The sequence below is a fragment of the Chenopodium quinoa genome, unplaced genomic scaffold, assembly GCF_001683475.1.
Source record: "Chenopodium quinoa cultivar QQ74 unplaced genomic scaffold, ASM168347v1, whole genome shotgun sequence".
NCBI classification, from domain to species: domain Eukaryota; kingdom Viridiplantae; phylum Streptophyta; class Magnoliopsida; order Caryophyllales; family Amaranthaceae; genus Chenopodium; species Chenopodium quinoa.
This window is the reverse complement of record NW_018743813.1, coordinates 2850695-2871113: the sequence shown is the minus strand read 5'-3', so window position 1 is coordinate 2871113 and position 20419 is coordinate 2850695. Positions and strand designations below refer to the sequence as shown.

The 20419-nt window shown below is 39.0% G+C and overlaps 1 protein-coding gene across 1 annotated transcript; it reads right to left on the bottom strand.

Annotated features, from left to right (window-relative positions):
- Positions 1 to 4292: 4292 nt before the first annotated feature.
- LOC110685454 lies at positions 4293 to 5008 on the bottom strand. The gene is made up of 2 exons (XM_021861980.1): positions 4648 to 5008; positions 4293 to 4561 (listed from the first exon to the last, which is right to left on the bottom strand). The coding sequence occupies exons 1-2, from the start codon at positions 5006 to 5008 to the stop codon at positions 4293 to 4295; spliced, it is 630 nt and encodes a 209-aa protein (XP_021717672.1).
- Between the last annotated feature and the right edge of the window lie 15411 nt (positions 5009 to 20419).

The following is a 20419-nucleotide window of genomic DNA, read 5'->3' as shown; positions in this document are numbered from 1 at the left end:
TCTTGACAGTAAAGTGCGTAGTCCACGCAATAAGAACGTTAACATTGTGAAAGTACTTTGGTCTAACCAAGAATATGAGGAAGCCACTTGGGAGGCAGAAAATGAAATGAAAAAGAAATACCCGGAGCTGTTTCAGGTATGTTGAGTTACGGGGGCGTAACTCGTTTTCTTTAAGAGGGGTAGAATGCGATTAGAATTTCGCGCTTTTTCCCTATATTTTACATATTTTTGATGCTTTTTGCAAAAATTCTATTAAGTATAAGTATTAGTGCTCTCAAAGAGACACAAAGGAGTAAAATAATGACAAAAAGTACAGCAATACTATACATAAAAAGGAAAAGTTTTGAATTTCGTTTCCCAAGTTTCGAGACGAAACTTGTTTTAAGGGGGGTAGACTATAATACCCCGTATTTTTATACGTATTTTATTTAAAATATGTATTTTATAAGGGTATTTAAATAATTTAAGCATTTTAATAATGATGTTTTAATTATTTATCCCATGTAAGTTGGGAATATTTTACTAAAGGAAAGTTTGTTTAATTAATTATTTAATAGAAGTTGGGGTTTTATTTTAAGAAGTTATGATTTTTAACAAGTTTTAGTAGGGAAGGGATTAGGAAAAACTAAAGGAGGAAAGTTTAGGGTAAAAGGGGTGATAGAGAAGGGGTATAAATATCCCTCTTATGAGGCAATTCAACTTTGCCCAGAGTGGAGAAAACCCAAGGTAAACTTCTCTCCCTTTTCTCTTTATTTTCTTCTTTCTTTTTCTTTCTCTCTCCTTCCCTTCCCCTTCTTGTTGCGCACCACCACCACCGGTGGGCCGTCGACCACCAGCACCAGCCGGCAGCAGCGGCGACCATCGGTGCTGGCAGCAGCCGGCAGTGGCGCCAGCCTGCTGTCGGCAGCCACATAATTCGAAAAAAAAAGGTTTTAAAAATCAAATCTTTATTACCCAAATCCAATCTAGGCTTTAATCTAATTGTAAATTATGAGTTTGGAAATTTAATTTTGATGTTTGGTTATTGTAATTATGGTAATTAATTTTCAGATTTGGTTTTTAATTAAAAAGCCCTAATTTTTGAAACTCTAGGTTCTTGATTCATGATTTATTGAATGATTATGATGTATAATAGGGTAGACCTTTGTTTTAAGTGTTTTAAAGCTTAATTACAACAAGTTTTAATTATAATAAAGTGCTGGAATTTTATGTAGAACACTTAATATTATGTTTCTTGAAGAAATTTTAATTACACATTAATTGGGACTTAATTATGGTGTTTTAAATATAATTTTAGCTTACTTTAATTAAATTATGAGGGGTTTTAAAATAGTATATATTGCTGGAAATTTGTTTAGAGTGGATATTAATACTCTATTATGAACTTAATGTGTAGGAGACTTTGAAGTAAGCAATTTCTACTAGTCGTGGCAATTTTAAAATCGTACTCAAGGTACGTACGCGTACTTAGCATATTTTGATGATGTAGAATCATGCTAGGCTTGATTTCAACCAATTACAAGTAGTATCATGCTAAGGTTTATGTATGGAATTGTGAATTAATGGTGTTGGTGATTGAATTGTGAAGCATGAATTATTTGTGATGGTTATGGATTGGAAAATTATATTTTGGGCATGTTGTGTTTGAAACACATTTTTATTTATGCCATGTTAGAAGGCATGATTAATTAAACTACATGTTTAATTATGTTTGGAATATTGAAAAGGAATTTTATTATGGTTCAAATAATTTTTATTGATGCTTTAAGCATGAGGAATGAGCTATATAAGTGTCTATGTACACAAGGAATAAATTGTATGATGGTGCCTTTGTGCACTTAAGGTGTTTTTAACACCGAGGGATAGGATTTTTGGCGCATTATGCGTTTAAGGTGTCTTTGACACTGAGGTAGAATTAAAAAGGGTTCAACATTAAATAATATGTGGTCACTAGTTATTCAAGAATTAATTTGGTATGTTTGGTTGATTGAATAATTATTGTTGATTGTTTTATGATGCTTTAAAAGTCATCACCAAGTCCAATAAAAGGTAAATAACGTAAAGTGAAAGAGATTAGGCAACAAAACTCTTGGAACGTATATACCTTGAGTATGAACAATGGGGGGAGTTATGGGGTTTTATATTTAACCATAACTTCTAATGGAGTACAGGACGCTGTATATTCCTTTTTATTTATTATTATGCGCAGGAATTCCGCCACCTTTGAGTGGTTTTGTCGCTGGCACGGTTAGCTCCCGTGTCAGTTAACCTCAATTTATTTGGGGGAGGATAGTAGGAAACTCGTTCGATGCGTAATCAACGCTTAATGAATTATTTAGTGTCTAGTCATTGTGTTTTGTTGATTGATGTGTGTGCTTGTAAACAGGTGCAATGAGGTAAGTGTGTTGATAGGTGAAAGCATGTTAGTGTGTTTAAGTTACGCTTATGTACTCAGCTTTGCTGATTGTGTGTGTTTGTGTGTTTGGCCATGTCTTTACCTTGGCCCTATGATGACCCATTTTTAATGGAGAGTGGTGGAAACAAGTAGAGATAAACTTTTCAGGTATTGAAGCATAATCATGATGGGGCATGAGAGAAGAGTGAATCTTGCCAGCTTTCATTAGGTTACGATGTGTTTTATGCTTTATTTATTTATGACATATTTTATGTAGACTAACACAAAGGTTTGGTTTTGGAACGGTTTTGAATAAGGGCCTTTAATGGTTCTAAGTTGTAGCTTGATTTTATTTTACTTTGTTTGTTTGGTTTTAAACTTTACGTTCGTTTGGTTGACTTTTGAGTTGACTTGATTAAACGGTTTTTAATTTTGAGTCTTCAATCTGTTTATCTTTGATAATTGCCTTAGTCGTTTTCACGGTGGCGGTAATGTCTTGGATATTCCTAAATCATATTTTAAAGAGTAGAGTGGATATTTAAAGGAAAGGAATTTCTAGGGTGTTACAAAAAGGTATCTGGGAGCTTTGGTTGAGATTTTAAATTACCACTAACCCGAAAACATTTTTCTTACTGTGATTTAAACTTGGCCAAGTGTTAATTTAATTATGTAACGTTAATTGTTCCGATTTCATTTTATATATATATATGTATATATATATATATGTATATATATATATATATTTTAAATAAAAAAATAAGGGGCCGAAATTTTTTTTTTATTATTTATTTATTTTATTTTGGTCCGATGTTTTTTTATGGGACACTCGAATTTTTTTTTAGTGTCGGAAATTTATTTTCTATAGGGCCAAAATTTTGGCCCTCTTCTCATTAAATTCAAATTTTTTTTAAGGGTAAATATATATATATATTTTTTTAATGTATTGCAGGATGCAAGGATTGAGGTAAGTATTATATGTTAAAAGCTTTTATTAACATGTTGGTGAGCTTGGGTAGGAAAAAGAAAGGGCATATAGGCTAGAATTTAATTTATTCCTTATGTGCATAATTTTATTTTGAGTGTTCTTTTTTTTTTTTTATAAGTAAGCAAGTATATTTCTAACAAAAAAACTGTACAAATGTACAAATTTTACAAGCCTAAAATAGGCACCTCCAAAGCTACACAGGCCTAACACAAAGGCCAGCCCCCCCCCCCCCCCCAAGCCTTAAACTCCTTAGTTGCCACCTTCTAGGAAGGGTTCAACTAAGAGAGAGTAAAGCAAAACCTGATCAGAAGCAAATAAAAAGAAAACCACAAAAGAAACAACACAGCAACACACAAAACAGAAACTAATTTGGGATGCGACTACATAACTCCTGATTCCACTTGCACTGCAATCTGCTCCATTTCTTGTTTATAAGCTGTTTGACTCTATCCATGCTCACCCTACCAATACCCTTACACAGAAAGCAGTGTTCCTAGCAAACTAGATATGATAAACAACACAAGCCAGAACTGCCAGGACCACCTTCTGCTGCACCTTATCTTTCACTGCTCTGAGCCAATTCCTCCAAACCTCATCAATGCAGAAGTTCTGAATTGGAATATGGAGCCAATGAGCAATTCTCAGCATACTCTCTTGACTGTATTTACAATTAAAGAACAGATGTTGTCTGTCCTCAATACAAGCACCACACAGCAAACAACTATCTTCAGCACAGACATCATATTTTCAGATCTTCTCTCTTGTTCTGAGTCTATCATGCATAGCAAGCCATAAGATGAATGAATGCTTGGGGATATTGAACTTATTCCAAACCCATTTACACCAATCCACCTTTGTTCCAGCTCCCTGCAGCCACTTGTAGCACTCATAAATTCTATAGTTGCCATTCATCTAGCTATTTTGCTCAAAACCTTCTTTTAGCTGGTCCTTGACTGCACATAATCTCCTCCAAGCCCATCCTGCAGATCTCTTAGGACTATAATTCCACCAGTCTTGTTCTTTAATGTACACAACATGAACCCATTTCACCCAAAGAGAATCCTCTTTCTTAGCTATTTTCCACACATACTTCCCCAAAGCTGCCCTGTTCCACATCCCACAATCTCTAATTCCTAAGACACCCTCAGCTTGTAGACCCAATCCCAAGCAATAGGGGGAGCCTTAGACAAAACATTATCTCCACACCAAAGAAAAGCTCTGCACAACTGAGTAATCCTCAAGATGACTGACTTAGGTAACAACACACACTGAGCCGAATAAGTGTGCAAACTAATCAGTACAGAGTTCACCAGCACAACTCTTGCAATATAAGACAGGTTTCTGCTAGACCAACAGGTTATTCTAGTCAGCATCTTATCAACTATAACATCAAAGTCTGAGACTCTCAAGTATTTAGCATTCAGAGGGATGCCAAGATATTTGAAAGGAGTTTCTCCTATAACAAAACCAGACTCGGACACAATTTCCTGCTGTATTTCAGACTGCACACTCCCAAAGTAGATAACAGATTTATCAGCATTAGCCTGTAATCCAGAACAACCCTTAAAAGCTTTCAAAGCCCTTATAAGAAGGGAGACAGACTTCTTATCAACATAGGAGAATAACATCAAATCATCAGCAAAAAATAGGTGATTTAATCTTACAGATTTTCATCTTTGGTGGAATCATCAGCACCCACTTTTTTAAGCAGTCTTGAAAGGTACTCCATCACAATGACAAACACCAAAGGTGACATAGGATCACCTTGCCTGATTCCTTTCTTGCCCTTAAAAAAACCATTCAGCCCACCATTAATCATAATAGAGAAAGAAGGGGAAGTAACACACTCCATGACCCAAGATATGAATTTACTTGGGAAGTTCAAAGCCTGCAACATATCATGGATAAAGGACCAGTGCACAGAATCATATGCTTTCCTCAAATCCACCTTAATAGTACATCTAGGAGACTTTCTCTTATTATTGTACTCTTTTAACATATCCTGGCACACTAAAATGTTGTCCAGAATAGATCTTCCAGCAATAAAAGCACTTTGATTCTCACTAATCAAGCCAGGCAACACTTCTTTAAGTCTTTCACATAGCATCTTATAAATGATCTTGTATAGCACATTACAGCATGCAATTGGTCTAAACTGAGTAACTTTAGTAGCATTGTCTAATTTAGGTACCAGAGTCAAAGTAGTTGCATTCACCTGTTTCAGCAGCTGACCATGCTCAAAGAATCCCAAAAATGCCTTACACACCTCATTCTTCACCACTCCCCAAGCATTCTTGAAGAATTTGTTGGAGAAACCATCAGGACCAGGTGCCTTGTCATCCTCAATACTCCAAATAGCATTTCTCACATCATCCTCAGTAAACACTCTACAAATACTCAGATGTTGCTCATCATTCACAATAGGACCAGCATTTATAATATCTTGATGGACTTGTCTAGAAGGGGTCCCACCAGTGCCTAATAACTCTTTATAGAAACTAATAAAAGCTTCTGCAATTTTATCAGAGTCCTGAATGATATCACCATTCTCAAGCTGAATGATATACATATTATTATGCATTCTTCTTTTCCTAATACAAGCATGAAAGTAAGAAGAGTTAACATCACCTTCTTTCATTCAATGTAACTTGGCTTTCTACTTCAAAAACTTCAATTTTGTAGTATGAACAGCTAAGAACCTTTCCCTGCATCACTTTCCATTTGGATCAACTCCAAATTATGAGGATCCTTGTTCAATTCACACTGCACCCTTGCTAAATCAGCATTAGCACTGTCATCTGCACTCTCCACTGAGGAGAAATTAGTCAGATTTAACACCTTGAGAGCTTCTTTCACCTTTTTCAGCTTTTTCACCACAATAAACATATCAGTTCCTCTCACATCACTATTCCAAGCCTGTTGAACAACTTCCTGGTATCCTGGAGCATCAATCCACGTATTAAAAAACCTGAAAGGTTTCTTAACATTTCCATTGCACCCAAACAGTCTCATACTACAAGGGCAATGATCCATTAATCCCTCAGGCAAGAAATCAGCTCTAAACTCCCTGCAGTTTTCAGTCCACAACTCATTAACCAAGATCCTATCAATCTTTGTGCACACTCTATCGCTCCCTTGCTGCTTTTTATTCCAAGTATAGAACAAACCCCCAACTTTAAAATCAATAAGAGCATTTGCCTAACACATTGTCTGAACTTTTCAATCTCAGCAAAGGTAACTGGGGAACCAATTCTATCCTTAATATTCAGAACATTATTGAAGTCACCCCCCAAGATCCATGGACCAAGAATGTCCTTTTTTATCTCCCCAATCTGATGCCACAACACCTCCCTTTCATCTGCAGTATTCAGCCTATAAACAACTGTATACCAGAACACAAACTTAGAAGCCTTGTGAACAACTTTCACATGGATTAACTGGGCTTCTACTCTATCAATCTCTACCTGAAAGATATCATGTAACCAAACAATCCAAATTCTCCCTCCAGGATGCTTACTGTAGTTTGCAGTTATAGACCACTTGCCACCAAAACCAGTGAAGACCTTACCAAAATTACCAGTCTTCACTTTAGTCTCCAGGAGCCCAAACAAACCAATTCCTTGGTTTTTCATAAACCAAAGAACATCACACACTTTATTTAGTTTGTTAAGGCCCCTGACATTCCAAAAACCCCAATTATCCATGGAGAGTGTATGAACACTCCCCTATCTCCCAGTCACCAAACAGTACCCTCCCATTTGTTATTATGCATACTGATCCCATAACACATTTATCACCATCAGCTATTCCAGAAACAATATCTGGATCAACATCAACATCAAACTTGTTCTTATCCACTCTGATGCCTTGAGGTTGTTCTGCCTGCTGATTTTGCTAAGATTTGGGCATCCAAACCTTCCTTACCACAGGTTTCTTCTGCTGCCTTTGTTGTTGAATCTTAGCTGGTGGCTTCTGGACCATAACTCTGTGATTAGGGCAGTCACTATCTCCATGTCCCATACCTCTACAGACACCACAAATAATAGGCATCCTTTCATATATCACTTTCGGCTTAACATCAACACCACATTCATCCTGAAACTCAATCTCATCTGGTAGCTCACCATTTATTTTCACCTTGACCATTATCCTAGCATATTCAAGCATTTCCTTGGTAGTTGTGCCTCTATCAGTCTTAACTAGCCCAGCTATTTTCATTAAGAAGACTGACCCCAGAATTTTAAGTTTAATCTTGGCAATCTAACCCAAGTGGGAACTTCAAACACCTTCTTATTTCCCAAATCCAAGCCTGGCTCCCACCTCTTCATCATTACAGGTCTACCATCAAACAAGATAGGTGTAGAGTTCATCACCTTTTCCCTTCCTTCCACTGTCTTAAAACGAACCAGAAAAACTCCATTATTCATAGCAAAAATTCTATCTATTCCATATTTGCCCCAAATTCTTTGCACAAAACCACTCATTACAGACAATGAAGGTTTACCACAAAGAACATAACATACAATTGCTGATTTCCAAAACACAATTTCAAGTAGTACATCTTCCTTAGTTAACTTCATTTTCACCTCTTCCGTATTACCCATTTTGCAGCATGAAGTACAATAAACTCCAGCACTGCCAGCAAGATTTAAACCCTCATCAATCGTATTCTTAAACATGCTACTCCAGCTAATACCACCCGATTCATTAGGAATGGCAGAAACAGGGGTTTCAAAAACTGGGTTTCGAAATTGGGGGTTCAAAAAGTTTTTCTCCAGATTAAAATAAAAATCATTTCCCAACTTATCAGGTTCGTTAATCATCAACAATGGAGTCGGATTAATAGACCCAGTACTAACATCAGAATCTACTGTTCCATTGAAATGCACAGGACTAGGGGTTCGAATTACCTGTAGCCATTGATTGAACTCTTCACTATGTAGAGCCTTATCCTCCTCCGTCACCATTCTCACCGGAATCTCCTCAATCGCCTCCCCGTCCAGCCAGCTTTCAACCGAGACATCATCCATGGCCATACTTTGTTTTTGCTCTTCGAGGTTCCTCGTTCTTGGCTTGGTTTTCTTCTTCCCTTTCGATTTTGAGCCCGAGGATTTCTTTCCCTTTCCTTTCCTCCTTTTTTCCATGGAAATCAGCTTCCAAAAAGCTCAAAAAACAAGTTGAAAATGGTGGGTTTCATTCTCTCTCTAGAGTTTCTCTCTCCTACTTATTCTCTCTACTTCCTATTTTGAGTGTTCAAGCATGTTGTTTGACTAGATGTTTGTTGATGAAAGCATGAAATATGTGTATTGTTCTATGTGATCCTTCGAGATTGTATGATTGAACACCGAACTTAATCTCCTACAAGACTGTATTATTTATTTTATTTTATTTTATTTCTTTTTGGGAAGGGAAATCTTTTCTAAGCCTTTTCTCTATAGGATGCCAATCTTTCCTAGCAAATTTACACAAATGGGATTTGCAATTTTCTTAGATTTCTATTTCATAGATGAAATCCCAACTCCTATCCCTAAGGAGAAAGCACCCCCATGCTTTGACTTTAATGTCATGGGGTTATTATTCGGGCGAGAAAAGGATGAGCCGACATACAAAGAGGATAACTTCTCACTCATTCAAACAGTCCTACAAAGTGAAAACTTTGATCCCTCGAAGCTAATCACTCCAGCGGAAGGATCACTACAAGGGTGGCGCAAGACCGTCAAGGTGACTACTCCAAGTGGAAGGAAGATCTCCATCACGACAGGGCAAGGACCGATATTCGAAGAGTCGTCTGAGTCAGAGTCAGAGTCTCTCCCTATAGAGTCATCTAGGTCTTTAGTTGTAGTATCTTCTCCTTCTATTTCTTCTCCTAGAATAGTTAGTGATCAAGTCCCTAAGGACATATCACTCTTTGATGTAATGATCTCAGAGTATAATAATATGACTTCTTCCCCTTACTCCTTGTGTTCTTCTTTAACTCAAGATGACGAGCATTGCTTAACTAACAATGAAAAAGATAAAAAACTTATTAAAGCAATGGAAACACTCGAAACGAAAACACCAATAATTGAAGAAACTAAGACGGTTGATATCTCAAATGATTCAACCAATAAAAGAGAAGTTAAAATCGAACTAACACTTAATGAACAGGAAAGAACCAATTTAATTAACTTGCTTAAAGAATTCATCGATGTATTTTCTTGGTCATACGAAGATATGCCAGGCATTAATAGAGAAATATCTCAACACAATATACCACTAATTCCGGGAATGAAACCTGTAAAACAAAAGTTACGTCGAATGAAACCCGACGTAGCTCTTAAAATAAAAGAAGAAGTTCAAAAACAAATAACTTGCAGGTTTCATCAAGGTATCCAAATACCCTGAATGGGTCGCCAACGTCGTCCCAGTTCCGAAAAAAGATAGAAGGGTAAGAATGTGTGTCGACTATCGAGATCTAAATAAGGCAAGTCCAAAGGATGACTTCCCTTTACCATACATCGATATTCTGGTGGATAACACAGCAAATCACGCACTTCTCTCGTTCATGGATGGATACGCAGGCTACAATCAGATTCTCACGGCAAAAGAAGACATGGAGAAAACAACCTTCATAACACCATGGGGCACTTACTGCTACACGGTAATGCCATTCGGGTTGAAAAACGCGGTTGCTACTTACCAACGTGCAGCGACTGCCTTACTCCATGACATGATGCATAAAGAAGTCGACGTATATGTGGACGACATGATTGTAAAATCAAAAGACCGCCCAGGCCATCAAGTAGCCTTAAGAAATTTTTTTGAAAGGCTAATAAAATACAATATGAGGTTGAACCCATCTAAGTGTGCTTTTGGAGTCACCTCAGGCAAGCTTTTGGGTTATGTCATAAGCTGTAGAGGAATAGAGATAGACCCAACCAAGATCAAAGAAATCATGTCAATGCCACCGCCCAAAATCGAGAAGCAGATTCGAGGATTTATTGGTCGGTTGCAATACATAAGTAGGTTCATCAAAATTGACGACGATATGTGAACCAATCTTTAAAAAGCTTAAGAAGAATGTACCAGTAATATGGGATGACGAGTGTCAAAAAGCCTTTAAAAAGATCAAAGCCTATCTCGCAAATCCTCCCGTATTAGCACCAGCACTTCCAGGAATACCTCTTAGGTTGTACTTAACAGTTACCAAAGAGACAATGGGGGCTATGCTAGAACAAGTAGTAGAAGGCAAAGAAAATGTGATCTACTATCTAAGCAAGAAAATGCTCGAATATGAAGCACGTTATAACCCACTTGAGAAATTGTGCCTCGCCTTGGTGTGGGCCACAACCAAGTTAAGACATTATATGCTAGTACATACAGTCTTCGTATGTAGTCTCCCGATTAGATCCACTCAAGTATCTATTCGAGAAATCTACACTCAATGGTCGCATATCGAGATGGATAGTCAATTTAGCCCAGTTTGATGTAAGGTTCATGCCGCAAAAAGCTATCAAAGGTTCTGTGTTGTCAGACTTTCTAGCGGACTTTCCAATAGAAGACTCAACGCCAATACACGACAATGAGTTTCCAGATGAAGACTTAATGGTCATTGAAGATGATACTTAGACCTTGTACTTCGACGGAGCCTCAAACCAAAAGGGACGTGGCGTTGGAGTATTACTAGTATCACCTAAAGAAGAGCATGTTCCAATATCCATAAAGCTTGATTTCGACGTTACCAACAACGTTGTTGAGCATGCGTGGTAGGCCTTGAAACAGCTTTGGTATAGGGAGTAAAAAAGTTACGGATATTCGGAAACTCTTCATTGATCATCAATCATATATCCAAAAGGTGGAAAGTAAGGAGCGAAAGTCTAGCCCCTTACCAAACCTATCTGGAAACTCTTACTAATCGGTTAAAGAAGGTAGAATACACATATCTACCTAGAGAAGAAAATCAATTTGCTGATGCCTTGGCAAGACTAGCCTCGATGGTTAGGATTCCCACGGAAATTGAGAAAATGCCTCTAACTATAGAAAAAAGACACAAAGCAGCATATATTCAAGCTATAGAAGATGATGAAGTAGTCCAAGACGAAGAAGAAGAAGAACCGTGGTATATGGATATACTCAACTACGTCACCAAAGGAGATTACCCTCCCCATGTTGACAAAAGAGAAAAACGAGCATTAAGACTCTTGGCTTCCCAATACGTAGTCATAGACAACGAGCTACATAAAAGGGTACCTAAGGGTCGAGCTCTCTTATGTGTAGTAAAAAAGGATGCCCAAAGAGCAATGAAGATAGTCCACGAAGGAATTTGTGGAACTCACGTAAATGGTAAAATGTTAGTCCAAAAGATAATGCGAGAAGGATATTATTGGACTACAATGAATAGGGATTTCCATCAGTACGTGAAAAGACTCCCTAAGTGCCAAATCTACGCCAATTTACAACATGTTCCTCCATCCTTGCTCTACACCTACACGTCGCCATGGTCGTTCTCTACATGGGGAATTGACATCATCGGTAAAATCACTCCCCCAGGAACAGGAGGCCACGAATATGTCCTAGTGGCAATTGATAACTTCACAAAGTGGGTCGAAGCGCAATCATACGCTAAACTCACTGCAAAACATGTAGCACTCTTTATCGAGAGAAATATTATTTGTCGATACGGAGTCCCACATGAAATGATAAGTTACAACAGAACTCACTTTCAAGCCGAATGTGAAGAATTGTTACAAAAATATGGCATTCAACATCATCATTCTTCCCCTTATAGGCCTCAAGAAAATGGAACAGTCGAAGTAGCTAATAAAAATCTAAAAACTATCATCGAGAAAATGACGGAAAATTACAAAGATTAGCCTGACAAACTTCACTTTGCATTGTGGGGTTACCGCACGTCAATTCACACATCAACAGGAAATACGCCATTTTCCTTGGTTTATGGAATGGATGCCGTACAACCTGTTGAACTAGAGATTCCATCTCTACGTATCGCATTAGAAAGTAAACTCGATGAAGTTGAATGGACTAGGGCAAGATATGAAGAGTTAATTCTACTCGACGAAAAACGACTTGAAGCTCTACATCACACTCAATGTTACCAAACTCGTATGGCTAGGAATTTTAATAAGAAGGTCAAGACACGAAACATCAAAGTAGGAGACTTGGTGTTAAAAGCATTAAGGAAAAATGTCTTAGATCCAAGGGGAAAATTTAGACCTAATTGGTCCGGACCCTACATTGTCAAAACAATCCTGTCAGGAGGTGCAGCAAAATTAACTGACATGGATGGCAATGAATTCTCCAACATGACAAATCTTGACCAACTTAAGAAATACTACCCATAATTACTTGAGTAGGATACTCAAGAGAGCTACGTTTGGCCTGATTCCTTAAGAAAGGATACGTAGGCAACCCTTTACGGGTGCGGCCACTTTATTTTTTTTAAAAATCTCGCATCCAAGACTTAATAAAAAATTCAACAGAAGATCGACGAAACATCGGCGTCACAGAAAAGATTCTGGCGCCAGCCGATGAACGTCAGCGCCAGACGACGGCACCTGTCACCTGACGCCAGACTGCCGCAGCCGGCGCTAGTCGCAGAATTGTGGCGCCAGTTTACAATTAAATGTCTAGGAGCATTTCGGTGTTTTTCGGAAAATTTTTGACTTTCGTACTCGAAAAAATTTGTGGAAAATTAATTCTTCGGTTTTCATTGCTTTAATAAAATAAATTTAAAGTAAATAATTTAATTAAAAAGCTGGAATTTCATTAATAAAATAAATTACATTATTGATGGAATTTAAATAAAGATTAAATAAATTAACTTTAAATTAAAAAAAAAAACCTAAGTCTAATAATTTGAAATTAAGCAATGCTCTTAATCTTCTTTCTCTTTCTTAGCCCTTTTCCAATTCTTGTCTGCATCTTCTTCCTCATCCATAACCTTAGCTAGTAGGCATCCTTTAGAGGACCTACATTCAATCTTGGAGTAAATAGTTTCCCCCTCAGCTAGGACCCCATGTTTCTTTTATACCCAAGCTTTCTTTTCTGTGGTGTCAGCTTTCCTTTTTCCTTTATCTTTCGCAGTACTCTTCTTCCTAGGCATTATAGGTGTTTTGAACTCGATCCTTTCACCCAAGCGTTCCTTAACAGGATTCACTTTGTCACCTAGACGACTCTTCACATCAGTTTTACTCTGATTTTTCCTCACGTCCTTTGAAGGTTTCTTCAGAAGCCACTTTTTCACATCATTGGGCAAGGAAGGAGGAACCTTTTGGGTAATTACTTCCCATAAAGGTCTAGCGCTCCAATAAGCATCAAATTTGTCTACTTCCTGGGAGACAGGGAACTCACAGGGACGACAAAGATCACCGGAAGGAATAGTCTAAAGTAGGCCGTATTGTCTTTTTACCCTGGAAGGATAATAAAAAGTCATACGGGACACGCTTGGAAGACGGCAGAAAGGCTGCTTGTTGACACCAACCATCTTTTCTATCTTCCACCAAGGGATGACCCACTTGATGGAAAAATTACAAGACTCGAAGACCTTCTTCCATTCATGGCGCCCCATCTTAGAGAAGCGTTTCTTCCTTCTCACGAAACAATTTGGAGTATACTTCTCAATGTTGTCCGGAGGGCTTATTAATTCCAGTCTTTCCATTAGTCACATCAGTAAAAACATGCAATGTAAATAAATTATTATTACTATACAAAAATATATTTTTGATTTTTGTAATTAAAAATATTATTTTTCTACCTGTATTAAAATTGGAGAGCCCCGAAAAGGTGCTTTTGGATTTTTCTTTAATTCATCAAGACTAAGCATAGTCTCTCCAACTATTAAGGGCATTGGATTTCTCCCAGATTCAATTTGTTCTAAAACAGTGAATATAATTGATTGACCCTCATTATTTTTACCACTAGTAAGAAAAAATTGATTAAGCATGCAAAACAAGAAAGCCCTTCTTCTATAAACATGGAAAGATTCAGAATAAGGTATATCAAAATAATGGGGAGCAAATTCTTTCAAATTAACTACATTACCATCTACTATTTTTGATAGACCCCTGTCTTTTAAATTGAAGAAGCGTTCAAAATCCTTATAATAATATTCGTTTATTCTAGGGATTACCACAAGATCCAACGCACGGAAGCCTAAAATAACAACAAATTCTTCCGGCAAAGGGCTAATTTCATCATACCCTATTCTAAAGCAATGAGTATCTACATCCCAATATTCTAGAGCGGTATGAATAAAATCTGAATCAAGATCTACCCCTTTGACACCATAAATACCCCCCAAGTGAAACACATATAACTCTTTTCTCTCCTTGGCATTAAGAGACCGACACCATTCATGAGTGTAGTTGGTAAAACTCTTGGAGACTAGAGACATGATGATTTTATTTTTCTACAAGCTTAGAAAATTTTTATTTGCTGAAATTATGAAGAAAATCCGCTGGCAGGGGGCTATTTATACACAAAATCGGAGCAGTTTTAATCCATAAAGGATTTGGAGTCAGCACTCATTAGCGCCAGATGCCAACTATTGGCGCTTGACGCCAGAGCCTGGCGGCAAACGCCAAGTGTAGCGTCTGGCGCTATAACAAAACGCGTGGCGCCAGCTGGCGCTAATATGTCTCATCGTACGCGCTTTCTAAACAACCGCGTTTTTTACTTGATTCGAGTCTGCTAACGACTTTACGGTTTCCTTATCTTTTTCTAAAAAATCATTTATTCCTCCCTCTTACTTAGTATAACTATTATATTAATTATATTATTTTTCGGATTTTATTTAGACTAACTCCCAAGTTTTTATAAATCCAATATTTTATTCGACTTTTATTTTTTATTTTTTATTTTATTGGGTGAGAAAGTCGGATACCCTCCATCAATAATAAAAATGACGGAATTTTTTGCGCAAAATTATTTTTTTACGATTCATTTCACACAAACATGTACATAATAATAAAAAAATAAAAAAAAAATAAAAAAAAGATGAAAAAACACGATAAATGATGAATAAACTCATAATAGTATGTATATACATGTCTAAATAATGAATCTAATAAAAGGTAAAGTTCTATACAAAGTCAAAATAAAAAAATAAAAAGCATAGGAACAAACTACGACGCGTGAGGACGTACACCCATCATCTCATAAAACTACGCCGTACGAGGAGTAACCTCTCCACGAGCTCCAGCTCCAGTCTCCTCGGGAGGAGGAAAGCTCAACACATGACCCGTCCACCCAAGATCAGCCTGAGGCTGAGGCTGCTGCGATGACGAGCCGACCTCGTACATCCCACCACCTCTAAGAGCCGAGGTAGCCTCTCCCTGGCCTACCGGCGCAGCATGTGCACCATCAGATGAAGAACCTGAGCCCTCTACCGCCTCGGTACGAGCAGCCTCAGAACGACCACCCCGACCTCCCGAACCAGTGCGGCGACGTCTCGAGCTAAACCTCGCCGGATCCCTCCGCACCTCAGGTCTCGTGCGGGTACGAGAAGGAATGGGCTGACCCTGCAAAAGAAATTAAAATCAGTAACAGGCAAAATAGAAGCGGTAATATAAAAAATAAGAAGGGAAGCTACCTCCTGAACGGCGTCGTCTCGACGGCAGGTAGCCACGTTCCTCATCCGAACGAGCTTGCTACGGAAGGCCTCTATGCATCGTGCCATCGCCGAGACCATCTCGCGTGAGAACTGTCATAGAAATAAGTTAGTAAACATACATAACATATATGGACAAAAGTTGTAAATGAACAAGCTTATCCGAGTTTGATGACGAGGAATCGACCGCTCCACAAAGCGCTCGCCCTCAGGAGCTGGGCCCACCTGATAGTGAATAGACATACGGGGTGGCACGAACTCAGCAGGATCATCCTGACAAAACAAAACAAAATCGGTAAAGCATCACTTGGGGGCTACTTAACTTAAGGTAAAAGCTAAAAATCGTACCGCCACATCCTCAGCAGGTACAGGAACTGGAGCTAACAACAACAATACCTCCTCTCCATAGCATCGCCCAGGGATCGTGTAAGATCGCCAAGGGGTACCAGCTCCCTCCGACATGCTCACCAACCTCGTGTCGTTAAACATCTGACGTGGTGGAGGAGCAGGAACGACAAAGGTATCTGACGAATGCTGAATAGCAACCCTTTCTCCAAGATACGCCACCGCTCCGTAGGTCCCTAAGAAATAGCGACGCTCAGCAGAATACTGCGCGGCTAGCCCAGGGACTGCCAAGTCAACCCACGGTCGGTACAACACCTCAAGCTCCTGCAAAGAGCGCCTATCAAGCAAGAATCTAGCTAAGGCATCACAAAATGTCAAATAAGAAAAGAATCATACCGAGATGATCCAATCTCGGACATAGGCAGTGGACATCCCCACACATCGGCTGCCCCAGGAAGCACTAACTGGAAGCCTGCGTGGTGACGGTCTTGCCGGCGTAGCTGAGGGGAAGTACTCGTAGAACCAGATCTACAAGAAACAAAAGTTATCAGCAAGTGCTAACTAAAATGTAGAGCTAAACTTTATGGTGAATGAAGTATACCTCTACGACCCTCCAAAAGCCAGATAGAGCAATGTTTCCCGCGAAGGATCGATGCCAACACGAGTCCCGCAACGCTCGGATGAAATCAGCATAGGCCAAGTTGGCCCAGTCTTAAGTCCCGATCCGGTGTAGATCATAGAGGGAAGGGAGGTAGTACAACAGCGCCCTACTACCCTTGTCAGGGGAGAACGTCCCAAACAACAAGATAAGTGCAAAGATGCGCACCCGCAGCTCTCGAGTAGTCGCACCATCGTCAAAAGCCGCTGCTATAGTCGAGCGGTGAATTCCCCTAGCACTGAACTAAGTCGACTTTACCTCAGCTCAAGCCCGAATAGCAATCGGACCCAACAACTCCTCCACCTCAGGAGAAAATACGTCAATCCCACTATCGAACGGCAATGCCACAAAGCAAAACTCCAGTCCCGTGATGAGACTTAAGTCGGTAGGAGTGACCATCATCTCACCACAAGGGAAGTAGAAAGTGTTGGTGGTTTCCCAAAAGAACTCCACCAGAGCAGGAACTATATGGTGACCCCCCTAGAGGCAATCATGGCCTCGGAGGTCTCGAATAGTGCAGTAAGCCCGCAAGACTCCCACAGAAGTCTCGTCTGATCGTCTCTGGCGATATGCATCTTGTATAGATCGCCCAAGCCGTCACAAACGAAACCATGACAGCGTGTCCTCCCAACTGTGATGCTCCATCTCACCCTCTCAGAGATATGGTGGACGGGAGAAAAGTACAAGGTCCGCTCTTCCCACTCAGGGAGTCGGCTGAGAGAAGTGGACGGTTCAGAATCGTCATCTACGGGCTCGTGCTCCCATCGAACGTCTCGGGACCGTGAACCAGAGCCTCACTGTCTAGCCATGATACATTGTGCAGAATTATCATAAATTAAGGTTCTATGGTATCTAAGGTTCGCCTAGTCGCATGATAATATGTTCGCAAAAACAGAGTACGTAGTACTAAAATAGAGCAGAAATTCAAATTGAGCATACACGGCATTTTCAAGCAATCAAACAATTTCTTGCAACACTATAGTAATTACTGTGACAAATTGGACAAGAATTCCTAGCAAAAACATCAATAACAAGCCACATTTTTTTCCCGACCTTAAGTGGTTCAACAATGGTGATTTGTTCATTTCTTCACCAAATTGAGTCAAACAAGTCTCAAATTACTCCTAAGGCAATAAATAAACCTAATCAAGCAATTTCATGGCATAAAATTTGATAAACAAAGAGAATTAAGCAATTCTAAATTCGAATTTTCAAGAAATTCATGAATAAATGCATGAAAAATTCATTAAAATTGATGTGAGTTTGGAAGAAACTTACATAGATCGGGAAAATGGATGGAATAAGCTTTGATTTGCAACAAATTTGAGCGAATTTGGTTGAGAAATGAGCAAGAACGAGTGAATTGAAGTTATGAGAATTCTCGAGCAAGAAACGCGAACAGCAGCAGCAGAAATGAAGAAGAGAAGGGTATTTAAGGAAAACCCGACTCTAGCGCCAAGTGTCAGACCTTGGCGTTAGTCGATAAGCCTTAGCACCTGGCGCTAGCTCCAGCGTCTAGCGCTACAACCAGATAAGTGGCGCTAACGTTATTTCAGCAGCGCCAGACTGTTCAGCCACTCAGTATGGTTGTTCCAACCTTATGCAATATATTTTGGGTTCCTTGGTACGCCAGTTAGCCCCTCTAAGCAATTTGACACGATTTTTAGTAATCGGCTTGATTACATAAAGTGATTGACTTGATGAAAGATCGTCTCACTAAGCTTAAAGCACCTAAGCATTGGCTCATCGCAAAAGGCACCAACATACTGGTTCATAATTTAGGAAAAGGCACCGACATACTGGTTCATAATTCAGCGAAAGGCACCGACATACAGGTTCAAAAGCAACAGAATCGCCGACGTACAAGCATAGCAGAAGCAAAGTTCAAGCAAACTTTTTAAAAGATCGACAAGCGGAGGTCTTCGGTAGTTTTCTTTGAAAAATTATCGCAATAAATGAGGGTAGCTTCAAGCGAAGATATCTTCGGCAGCATTCCCTAGCTTGCGGAGAGTTGTCACAAACAACTGAAGGTGATTTCAAGCGAAGTTGTCTTCTATCGTGTTCCCTAAGATGTGGAAGATGGTCATAAAGCGGAAGAGGATCGTTTCAAGCGAATCAATCTTCAATAGTGTTCCCTAGCTTGCAGAAGATTATCAAGGCAGAAGTTGGAGGCAGTTACAAGCGTAGCGGTCTTCAAGCAGGATGGCATTCTCTAGCTTGGAAGAGGTCGTCAAAGCAGAATACAACAACAAATCGGTTACTTCAGAGACGTGTGCTCGACGTTGCAAGATACGCGTTTCTTAACTCTTTTATCTGTTTAACTAATGCTAGTTTGCATGTATCGGCATTATAAGAGTGATTTAGGATCGTAGAACGTTCTGAATCATTCTCCGTCCCAATCGCTACTTTGACTTTTGTTTTCGAAACTTGCGTTTCTCCACACTCAGTCAAAGTGGGGGCTTCTGTAGACAACCATTTGTGTGTTCCCAAAACCAAACCCAGTGATGAGTACCTTTCACATCGAATCATAATCGAATGAAGTGAAAGTGTGGAAAGTTTAGTGTTGCGGATAGTTTTAATTTCTTTTCTCTTCTCTCTGTTTTTTAAAAACTTATCTTAAGAAAACAGCCAATCTAGTTTGGTTGGTCCGTGATATGGGTCTAATAGTAGTGTAGTTGGATAGGGCTTGAAAAGAGCTTTCCAACGATATATTATAAGCCCAATTCTAATGAATATTGAGGAAGTTATGGCCAAATTACTAAACTGGGCCTGGTTTGAGCCTTATATGCGGCCCAATGATCTAGAGGAAGACCTAAGATGGATTTATCATTCCTAATGCAATTAGGAATGGTTTTAGTCTTCTAGATTTTTCTAGAAGGTTCTTTTCATTCCTAATTCAATTAGCATTGATAAATTGACCTTTTGTTGACTTTTTAGAGTTTTAATCAGAATAAAAGAATGTTTTTGAGGAAAATACGATTTTATCCTCGTGTACGGCAATTTCTATCTGATTTTAGAAAACGCGTCAATAATTAAGTTAGCGCCAAACGACAGCATTAGCGCCTGACGCTAAGCTTGACACCTAGCGCTAGCGTTAGCGCCTGACGCTAATGTCAGCGTCTGGCGCTAACCTCGTTTTGCGCGACAGAACTCTGTTTCGATTTTTTTATCTTTTTGGCTGATTTTGTCTATAAACAGCCTTCTAAAAACTCCGTTTTCATTCACCAATTCTCGCCAACTCTCATCAAGAAATTCTTTATTACTCTCTCCCTCTCTTTTCTAAACTAGCCTTTTCTCAAAATACAAAATTCCGCATTCACAAGACCTAGACACACCTAGCTATATTCGAAGTTGCCTTCGCCCTAGACGTGAAAGGTTTAATTTCTGAGGGTTTGGTTCCAAATCTCTCTTTCAATTATTTAATTTAAT

Excerpts from the sequence above, each read along its gene's own strand:
- LOC110685454 (XM_021861980.1), bottom strand. The coding sequence starts at position 5,008 with ATGTTATTCTCCTATGTTGATAAGAAGTCTGTCTCCCTTCTTATAAGG. Across the intron at positions 4,562-4,647 it reads GCACACTTATTCGGCTCAGT|GCTCCCCCTATTGCTTGGGA; the intron begins GTGTGTTGTTAC and ends GTTTTGTCTAAG.